Source organism: Cariama cristata, unplaced genomic scaffold, assembly GCF_000690535.1.
Source record: "Cariama cristata isolate BGI_N322 unplaced genomic scaffold, ASM69053v1 scaffold8219, whole genome shotgun sequence".
Classification (NCBI taxonomy): domain Eukaryota; kingdom Metazoa; phylum Chordata; class Aves; order Cariamiformes; family Cariamidae; genus Cariama; species Cariama cristata.
In genome coordinates, this window is record NW_009635202.1 from 20,516 (window position 1) to 31,530 (window position 11,015).

At 41.0% G+C, this 11,015-nt stretch overlaps 1 protein-coding gene across 1 annotated transcript; it reads right to left on the reverse strand.

Moving 5' to 3' along the window:
- Nucleotides 1-6,231: 6,231 nt before the first annotated feature.
- On the reverse strand, nt 6,232-7,233 carry TAAR1 (trace amine associated receptor 1). The gene has a single exon (XM_009707435.1). The coding sequence runs from the start codon at nt 7,231-7,233 to the stop codon at nt 6,232-6,234; it is 1,002 nt and encodes a 333-aa protein (XP_009705737.1).
- Between the last annotated feature and the right edge of the window lie 3,782 nt (nt 7,234-11,015).

Genomic DNA, 11,015 nt, shown 5'->3' on the forward strand with positions numbered 1-11,015 from the left:
AAAGGCTACACATGAAAAAGTATTACCTTCAGAAAGCAGTCCCCCATGTGCCTCACCATTGGTCCTCCTTTCAACACGGGACAGAAGGCAGTGCTGGGGAACCAGTTTGACACCTCACCTTTCAGAAGTGAAATATCTAAAACCTGCTAACAAATGTACAGGAACTGGAACCTTTATAAAAGAAACTGTTTAACTGGGTTAAAGCAAGACTACAGGAAGGACCTTAGAAATCGTCTTTGAGAATTAGTCATACGAGGCACTGCTGTATTGCAAAGGCAGTGTGGAGAGAAAATTGTTGTAGTCATTATTTTCCCTGGTAAAACAGTTTGGTTTTATTACAGCCTATGAGTTTACTTCATGTTGTACCCCATCATTATCATTTCCATGTTGATCTTCATTGTTGATTGGAGAGAACTATTTGGTTAATTATTACTGACCGCTCTTACTCCTCAGGGCTGGCTTCAATAAAGCAGAAATCACAGCAATAGAGAGCAAAAGACAAGCTCAAATTTTCTCAAAGAATTGTTTGCTCTGGTTGGTAACTGAGAAAGTCCAAAGCGTATAGGATGCACTCTGTTTTCAGTGATCTCTCTTTAACAGCCAGATATCTTTTAGTCAGTATGCTGTAGGTACTCAGTGTTTAAGGAGATTGACTTCTCCTGTACCGATGGGAAATAAGAAGTTGAGACTTCTAGGAATGCATTGTTGAGTTCTCACTGCCTAAGTTACCTGCGGATCTGGTCTGTTATGAAATGAATTTGTTTTACAAAGGCTGTTGCATAGTCATCACCTAGAAGCATTTTCAATTACCTATGCAGTTGGTTGGATTTAAACTGGCAGCATGAAGGCAAAAATATCTTGTTAAAAACCCTACAAAGTCGGAAATTAAGTTTAGTTGGAAAAATCTGGTTATGCAAGACTACATAACATTATGCAATACTCAGTAAGTGTTATGGGAACTAACTTTAATAGAATCACAGAATGGTTGAGATTGGAAGGGTACACTCTGCCCCATCATCCAGATCATTAATGAAGATGTTGAACAGGATTGGACCCAGTATTGACCCCTGAGGTACACCAGTAGTTGCTGGCCTCCAACTAGACTTTGTATCTCTGATCACCACCCTCTGGGCCTGGCCGTTCAGCCAGTTTTCAGTTCACTTCACTGTCTGCTCATCCAGCCCATACTTCATTACCTTCTCTGTAAGGATCTTACGGGAGATAGTGTTGAAAGCCCTACTGATGTCTAGGTAGACAATAACCACTCCTCTCCCCTCATATAGCAGGCCAGTCATTTCATCAAAGAAGTATATGAAATTTAGGCTATGCCTAATGGAAACAGACTAGTCAAAAAGTGCTTACAGATAGGAATAGTCTTTTTCTGAATTATGTCTTTAGATGCAGTAGTGTGGAAGTAGTGTTGTAGAACACCAAGTATCTTATGTTTAACTGTATCTAGTATTTTCTTCCTTGTTGAATGGGTATTAATGCATTGTAGAGGACAGAGAATGCACAGTGTGCACAGCCTAGATGAGTTAATGATTTAAGGAAAGCCATACACTTTGCACTATTTACACAGTTTGAGAGCTCAGTTTTTCCATTTGAACACTGCACTAATGTATTTCTTTATCTAGCACTTTAAAACTCCATTTTGGAGCGAGGTTTTCCTTGTGAGGCTTCTAGAAGGGTCCTGCTTGGATGGTCGGTTCTCCTCTTCTTCCCTCGTCCTGCTGTGTCTGGTGCCTGAGGGCCGACCCCGAGACTCACAGGTGGGCCCACCGGGTGTGAGGCCGTAGCAGATGGCAGCCCACAGCCTGCGGCACCATGGTACAACCACCCAAACGCGAGCTACAGGCACTAAGGCAGAGGGGACGGTCCGTGACTCTGGAATTTACTGTCAGCTTTGTACAAAGCAAGAGAGGAAGGTGGCATTGGAAATGGTGCTTACTGGTGGCAAAGTGAACAGACGTAGGTTTGCTGGTGAAACAGAGCCTTTCGTCATGCTGCAGTGATTGCTTTGCACAAGTTTTCAGGGAAGTTAAAACATATGAAATCACCCACTGGAGACTCATTTGTTTTGAAAAAGGTAGCCATCTGGGAAGTGTTTAATAAGGTCACTAATTAAATGTGTTGATAAGGAATTTAACAATACCCTTTGCACTTCATTTACATGATGACACTTTGAGATTGCAGTAAGGTACATTCTGCTTCACCATGCATAACTCATAATCTGATCGAACAACAGCATGAAGCATTTTCCTTATGCTCTCCTAACTTAGGAAAGTCTTGGGTTCAAATAGAGTCCCTGCAGCCTCATTAACACATCTCATTTGTACATCCCCTTCACAGTGAGAAATAGCTTTGCGCTGCCTGTGAGTAGAGCTAATGAGAGAAAGTAACCTGGGACTTCATTAAAGTTGCTCTGCTAAAGAAGGCACTCTGTAAACAGAAGGCAAGGAGGCTCTTTGGGAAAGTGCCACCTTTAGGTAATAGGGCACCAGAGGAAAAAGTTATTTCTGAAACTTTCTGAGCTGGGCCATGCACAAAGCTGACTTATACTGTAGGTTATTAAGAACAAGAACTGCCTTCTAGGTGTGGATGAAGGTCACCAGCAGTCTGTGTGTGGAAACCCCTTGTTAATTCTGCAGAGAATAAATATTGGTGATATGTTGGCTAGACTAGCTTGCAGGAGAGTTGTTGGTCTGAAAATTTCTTCTACTACTATTTCCATTTACACTAAATAGATTGTGGTGCTCTTGTGCAGTCACAATGATGGGATGCCCTCTCTACTAGTTTTGGCTGGGATAGGGTTAATTTTCTTCATAGTAGTTTGTATGGTGCTAGGTGTTGGATTTGTGCTGAAAACAGTGTTGATAGCTCCCCTCTGTTTTAGCTATTGCTGAGCAGCGCTTACACAGCCTCAAGGCCTTCTCTGTGAGGAGGCTGGGGGTGTACAAGAGCTCGGGAGGGGGCACAGCTGGGACAGCTGACCCCAACTGATCAAAGGGATGGCCCACACCATATGATGTTGTGCTCAGCAAGAAAAACTTGAGGGAAGAAGGAGAAAGGGGGACGTTCGGAGTTATGATCTTTGAGGTCTCTTCCAACCATAATGATTCTATGATTCTATGATTCTATGGTGTTTATCTTCCCAAGTAACCATTACACATGGTGGAGCCCTACTTTCCTAGAAATGGCTGAAGAACTGCTTCAGATGGGAAGTGATGATGAATTCCTGATTCTGCTTTGCTTGTGCACGCAGCTTTGCTTTACCTATAAAACTGTCTTTATCTCAACTCATGAGTTTTCTCACTTTTACCCTTCTGATTCTCTCTGTCTTCCCACTGGGAGAGTGAGCGAGCGGCTGTGTGGGGCTGAGCTGCCTACTGGGGTTAACCCACAACACTCTCCAAACTTCTGCACAGCATGCATAGGATGGCTGAGACTCCCCTAACTCAAGGTCTCCCCTATCTGCGCTCCCTGGCAGGTCATCTCCCCAGGATGGTCTACTGGCTGCTGACAATTTTGACCTGCTTCCCTCCTGATGTGCTCCAGGACAGGGCATAGGGAGCTGTGTATGTGCCTCCAGGACTTCACAATCCACCGTCCCACCACCGTCTCCGAGCTGCAGCTATCCAGGCAAATCTTCAGTAGTAGCTCCATGGATTACTGCCTAGATCCAAAATCTCATTTCAGGGCTCTCAAGAGTTGGTCCTGAGAAGATGACATCTAACTGCTAGTTCCAGAAAACTGGCCTTCGACGCAAGCGTTTTTGGAGTCCCAGGATCATCCCAACTTTTCCGTAGTGTGAGATTCACCTATGCTGAGTGATCTACATCTCATCTACCATAAAAATTATATCTAAAATCATCAAAACTTCTATTCTAGTGACTGGAAGAACCCTCTTGGTAGTAAGAGAAAGAATATCTTCAGGAACAATTCATCTTACCTAAAAATGGATCAGCTGGTCAGATAAAACACCCTATGAAGGTGGCTATTTTTCTGCAGTGAGTATAAAGAGAGCTACTAATGACTAGAGCAGATGTACTGCCTAACTTTTAAATGTCTAAATTTAGATCAGATGGCTCTCAGCCTTCAGGAGTGTGGGTCTGGTTTTTATGGTCTAGGCACAGATTGCAGAGGCACGTGCTCTATTTGAACTAGAGGATGTCCAGCAAGCAAGCTGGAATTATATTCATTCACAAACTCCTCCTGCAAGCAGAAAATAATGCCAGAAAGATGCCAGAACAAGTTATGAATAGAGATTGATCAGTTGTGAACTCTGGTAGAGCTGAAATTCTCTGGAAACACAGTAATATTTCCAGATTTTCAGGGACATAGAGAGTGGATGAGGGGAAAGAAACAACTTCGCCATGGACTCCCTGAAAGGACTGTGTTAATAAGCGCTGAACTTACTAAATATACTTAAAAAGCCTCAGACGGGCAACATGCCTCATAAGGAAAGATCGCTTTCCTTCAACCTACAACACCACCAGAAGACAGGAGGTATCACCTGGCAAAACTTCTGAAACTGCTATTTCAAGAGAGATCAAGATGTCCAAGTGATCACGCAGGTCGTTTCAGAAAGTAATACGGCCTGAGAAAATTAACTACATCAGGCCAGCCTCACTGGGGATGAAGGAAGAATTACCCATTAATTTATTAGAAAGATTTTTTTCTTAAATCTTAACTTACTTTATTTCTGTGATGTGGTGTATATTTCATTGTTCCTTTTTATGTAATTTTGGAGAGTGCAAACTTACAAGATGGCAATGAAACAGTAAAAGAGACAATCTCAGATCCTGATACTTTGCTCTGCTGAAATGTAGCATCATTCAACTTTTATGCTCTACAGCACAGAGTGCTTCAGTGCTCTATGAAGCAGAGAAAAGAAAGACGAGATACATGTACAAAGTGCACTTATACAAGCAATATGAATGGAGGACATCATTTACTGCTGAGCATAGCTCTTACTTCAGTACAAAGTAATCAGTTTCTCTCCGTAGTCTCTTCTCAGGTACTAATCCTTTCCTGTCCAGTCCCAGGACTGGTCCTTCATAGTCCAAACAGATATCACAGCATCAGGCCAGAGGTATTATTTCCTTCTGTTTGTGATATGTTAAGTCTAGAAAAGCCAGTTCATAGATTAAAAAAATGACAGTCTGTAGGTCGTCTTCAGCTGGTGACCATGTGCTAGTTTTTGACTTTCTTGCCTGTCCTTCGTGCCCCAATCTGGGTGTCCTGAGAAGCTGCTTAGAGATGTAACCTTGACAGCCTGCTCACCCAGGTGCCATCACCCCAAGCCATCCCTATAGCACTCCTCTGCCACTCCTCCTGGTGCTGCCACAGCCACCCGACCCCATTCACCCTCCGTTCAGGCCAACCATAGCATTTCTTCACAATTCTTTATATACTTTCCTCACTAGCTGTCACAGCATTGCCATCAGACAAAATATCAATATGTCCGAGCTTAAAAAAAGTTCTGTAAGATGCAAATTGGCAAATATTTTACATCGAAACATTCATTATACAAGCAGCATTTTCTGGCACTGTCAGGTTCAACGTTGCTTTTAGCTATTGCTTTTCATTCTGTACATCGTATTTTTCCTTGTCTTTGATCTCATTAAACATGATTTTGAGCTTATTAAACAGCAAAGACTTTAAACGACAAACTCATAAGTGACAAGCACTAGTTGAAATGGAGCAGCACGACCTTTCTCTGTCCCATCTTCCCTCCATGGAGTATGCTGGTGTGGCTGGGTGTGGGAGACCTGGTTTGACCTCTGCACACATACTGAAGGGGGGGACAAAACTTGAGAGCTTTGGGTTGTTACTCAAAGATGTCTAGATATTCAAAAGGAAAGACTTTTCTGTTATTTCTAGAGGACAATAAACAAACACAAATATTGTAATATAAACATACCTTGTTCAAGAAATTAATCTGTTGTATCAGAATAATTTCTTAATGATTAAGAGCAGGGATATAAACTGCTGTAAGTTTTTTTAAACTTCAGTCTTGCTCTTCTGCTAATTGCATATAAATAGCTATAACCAAAACACCACATACAAATCCCAACCTGGAATGAAAGAAGACGTAAAGCGCAATAGTTGCTTATCTGCTTTCGTAAATGAGTAAACAAAGAGGTGTTCCCTTCATTTTCAGTTCTTACATCGGGGAGCTTAGCCTCCAGGCAAAAAATTCAAAGCCATGTTCCAACCATTTAAAGCATGTTACTCTAAAAACAAATGAGTCCTGGAAGAGTCCTGTTGAAAAACTTTTCCAAACAGAATCATCTTTAATGCCCTGCGAAACCACATGTAAAAAAATGCATAAACAATTGGGTTAAATGTAGAATTTAAATAACCAAACCAAACCAAAGCATCAATGAGAATAGGAGGTATCACATAATTCATAAATGGATTGGTTGCTGTAAAGAAGAAGAATGGACTCCAGCAGATGAGAAACACTCCCATTATTATGCCTAATGTCTTGGCAGCTTTCCTTTCTCTGCAGAATGAAATGTGGTGCTTCATTTCAAATCGCATCTTTTTTTGGCTAATTGCATCAATGGATCTTGCCTGCCTCTTGGCTATAGAGTATATTTTCCTGTAGATATACAGCATAACAAGTCCAGGGATGTAAAAAGACACTATGGAGGCCACAACACCTGAAGTTTCGCTAAAAATGACAAAGCATCCTCCTGCACAATGGACATGATTATAAATCTCTTCTGCCCCTCGCAAGTTTAGGTCTAGAAAGATCATCCCAAAAGCAAAAGCAGCAGGGACCATCCAACTTATGAATATCATGACCAGGATAACAAAAGTGTTTATCTTTGATTTGTATCTTAGAGGGTCACATACAGCATAATAACGGTCGATGGATATGAAGGAAAGATGGAAGATGGAAGCTGTGCTCAGCATAATGTCCGTGCTCGTGTGGATCTTGCACAAGAGCTCCCCAAAATACCAGCAGTGCTCAACAGAGCGTACCATGCTGCAAGGCATGATGAGGAATCCCAGCAGAAAGTCTACTGTAGCCATAGAAAGTATCAGGAAATTGGTAGGCGTATGGAGCTGCTTGAAATGTGATATTGAGATGATAACCGTCAAATTTCCAACCACTGTGGCCAGAATAATGCAAACCATGAAGACGTACATGGAAACACGGATACTGTTTGACCAGCTGCTCCTTACGCAAGAACCATTTATGGATTCACAGCACAGTTGCATCCTTATTGAGGTCTCAAATCCACATAGGTATGCAGCACAGGTACTGTTTTTCCTAATGGTCAGATACATTTACAACTGTTTTTTGATTTTCTGTTTGGGGAGAGCTGCAGGGAGGAAAAAAAAAGGGCAATGGTAAACACCTTCATTTATTTGGATGTGTAGGAAATTCACATTTCATTATTTATGAAGGATGAAACTATTTTGTAATTATACTTTTAAGAGAATGACACTTTTTATCATTAGACTTCCCTTGAAATGGGAATCTTATTTGCTGAAATAAACTGTGTAATGGGATGTCCTCACACCAGAGCAGCAGTGGCTCCCAGAGGCCTGCACTGGGCAGTGTCTTGTCTAGTGGGCAGATGAGAAGACCTTTTTGTTATTTTCTGTTTAAACAGTCCTAGTCTTCTTCCTCAAAATTGGCTGGAGTCCTGTATCTCTCACTTCACTCTTGAAAATCAGTAAATTTAGATTCTGAAGGTCCCTCAACTTCTGTTTTGATACGTAAGTCTAAGATTTACAAGTCTAAACCAGAAGGCTAAAGCCGAGGAGCCCATGCTTGCCCTCTCCTCCAGCCCTGTCTGGACAGAGGTACCCAAACCCTCTGCACAGGCTGGTGAAACCAAAAAGTTTCCATGAGCCCTCAGTTTTTGGGTGTATGGCACTGCCTCACCAGATCAAGTCTTCCTGCAAAACTCTTGTAGGCTCTAGCTGTAAATAGACATGTAAGGAAAAGATCCAAGAGGAGAAAAAAAAACTTTTCTGCCCTTTTGCTGCCAAAATATAATGGAAGAGCCTGACTAATATGAAGAATTAGCTGCTGTATAAGCAAATATCTTTTCTGTTGGGCTCTAGTCTATTTGAGTGCTAGTAGTTTAGTGTTGTTATGTGTTTCACTTTTCATGAAAGCATTTAATGAAAGCACTTAAGCACTTGGTAAGCAATATTCATCGTTTTCCTTTAATTAACAGAAAAATAGTATTATTGTGAAAAATAAAGAACATTAGCAAATACTATGCAGTAGCATTATCATTATGGTATAAAATGGTTGTTGAAGTCAGAAAAATACTGACATGGCAATTCAGTCAGCACTAATTTAACCCATTTGCTTTGGGACTTCACTGCCTCTGTTTATTCTGGATAGAACACAACAGAAAAATTAATTTTTCCCATATTGAAACAAATGTTATTACAAGCACACCATGCCATTAGAAGCTAAATGGAAGCTGAATATAGACAATAAACTGTAGCTTGCAAAACCCTGACAGCTACCACTAACAGTTTGTGCTATAGAGATGGATTTTCAAGTAGTGCCAGGGACAAGCTGCATCCAAAGGCACTCTCAGGAGTACAGGACATGTGGAATCCAAGTATATTTATTTACTGTTTGGGGTGCCTTTTGCTTCCCCTTTTTTCTGCCTACTAATGTTTAACCCCATCTCTGCTCTTTTTCACCTTACTTTAACTATCAGTTCATATACCTTTTCCTTCACTTTTGGTCAGTCTCTTCATGTTTCTTTTCCTGCCTGTCATTCTTTCCTTCAGCATATTTACACCCAAGGTAGGAAAAAACACAGCCAGCTGGATATTTATTAACCCAAATTTTCAATTTTCACAGCAGAAAGAATTAAACACCAATTTAACTGTATATATTGGGCACAATTATAAATGTTTTAAGCCTATTCAGGTTGTAAATGTGTCACATAGATTTTGACTGTCATTTGTTCTATGGGTAAATTAAGCAAAAGTGGTAAAACAGTCTATGAAGCCAACCAAAAAGAATTAAGGAGCTATCTCTAGTTTTCTTTTAGATTTAAAAGATTACTAGCTTCTTTATTACTCTCTGACAGAGAAACTGATTAGCCTAAAGAAATATGATCTCCCCTGAAAACTGTTTTTCTTTTTTAAAAAAATCTCTTATTTTCAGGGATTTTGGGTTTTTTGTTAAACAGAAAGAAGAAACTCCAACCGAAAGAATAAGCAAACTGAGATCAAGTGTGCAGCTCTGCATGAAATGGAAACAAAATAAATCAAAACTCATGTGGCAAACTGTTAAAATGAACTGAATGCTGAAAAAGTTTTCAACAAGAAAACAGAACACTTCCATATTTAATTACAAAGTTTAAAATTCAATAAAATGGAAATACAAAGAAGTGTACTTTTAAAAGCCTGTTCTCCTACCTTTCTTTCTTCATACTGGGTAGAAGTCTGCTCTTGACATTCATTTGTTTTCTGCTGATTGAGTGGCACTCCTTCCTTTTAAAGACCATCTCAAAAGACAGCTGAGCCTCTTCATCATCATAACAGTTCTGGGTAACACAAATTTAGAGAGGACAGGCATTTAATCCACAGCCGAAGCAGCCTCCAGAAATCCCTGGCACATTGCTGGAGGATGTTGGGTGTGATCAATAGCGTTCTTGGCCCTTGTCTCAGGAGCAACTGTTAATGTGAATAGTAGCTCAAACTGTTTATTTTGTCACCCACTTAAGACAAAATCATGGCTGTAACAGTCGTATTTGTTTAATGAGCTTTATTTATAGGTAAATTGAGCTCATTTGAAGATGTTTACTTGTTTGATTAAACGTTGTGGTCACATTGTGAGCAGCCCAAGATTATCTAGGTGCAGAACAAAAACCACCATGTGCCTCCCTTCTGTAAACTTCTAAAATATAGCAAAATACGTAAGTATAGGTAGGTTATAGCAGCATGGAAGATTTCCTTGAAAAGGTATATTGTGTACAGAGTGACATGATGTGTATTTACAAGCCTAGTTCTGATTACTCTACTGAACAAACAGGTTTAATCTAACAGCCTAATCAGTTAACAGCTATTTGCAAGATACAGCTACTAAAAAGGTGTTTAAAGTAAACACCTATTATTGGCTGCACTGGAGTCGTAGATGAGGAGCATCAATTTTTTGCTCCACAAAGGATCGTGCAGCCTTTTAACACAGTGATATTGCTGAACAGAAAAGACTGTTAATATGGTGACCATCAGCTAAAGCCCAGTTATGCTGGGTACCTCAGGAACATATGCAACGAGGTAGATTAGGATACTACTTCTTGCAAACCATGCTGCATGGCCTGGGTTAGCTGCTTCATTATATTATGTGCACAAAAATCAAAATGAATGCAAGCAACTCAGTTCTTTTCTTTTTCTTGAGGCTGCACTCATAGAGGGACTGGGGTGTTGCAATGCAAGGTCCTCCTTGCTATAGGAAGAGAGTTTGTCAACTAAAAAAAGTGCAGAAACAAGCATCAGGCTGAATGAGAAACTACTTGTGAGAGTCAAGAGGATATGTCGAGGAGTCAGGTGCAGTTGCTCAGAGTTGGGGAAATGTTGAAGAGCATCCAAATACTGGTGTCTCAGAGAAACCTTCACCCTTTCGAGATTCATAGCTGTGGACCTTCCTTGGAGCCAGGCACTTCTCTTTGAGGAGTGAAGGTTTAGGCCTTGATAATTATCATCTTGACATATATATTTTATAGGAAGGTAAAATTTAGGGGAACAGATCCATGTTGCCTTGCTCTGTACAAAACTCATAGTTAAAGAAGTCTGGCAACCAGCTCATTATGGGGACTTAGTCCAAGGAGATCCATGCATGCACCCACACTGCTCTCCTGCCATGCTTCTCTGTCAAGTGGCGCAGCGGCCAAAACTCAAGGGGACCATCTGGAAAGGCAGCTCTGCTTCAGAAGCAGCTACCTGGCAGCAGACCCTGGGGGACCCTCTGGGGCTGAGGACCCTTCCCCTGCCCTCAGCAGCCCTGCTCTGCGGCAGGC

Bases quoted from the DNA above. Each gene is read 5' to 3' on its own strand.
- TAAR1 (XM_009707435.1), bottom strand. From the start codon at position 7,233: ATGCAACTGTGCTGTGAATCCATAAATGGTTCTTGCGTAAGGAGCAGC.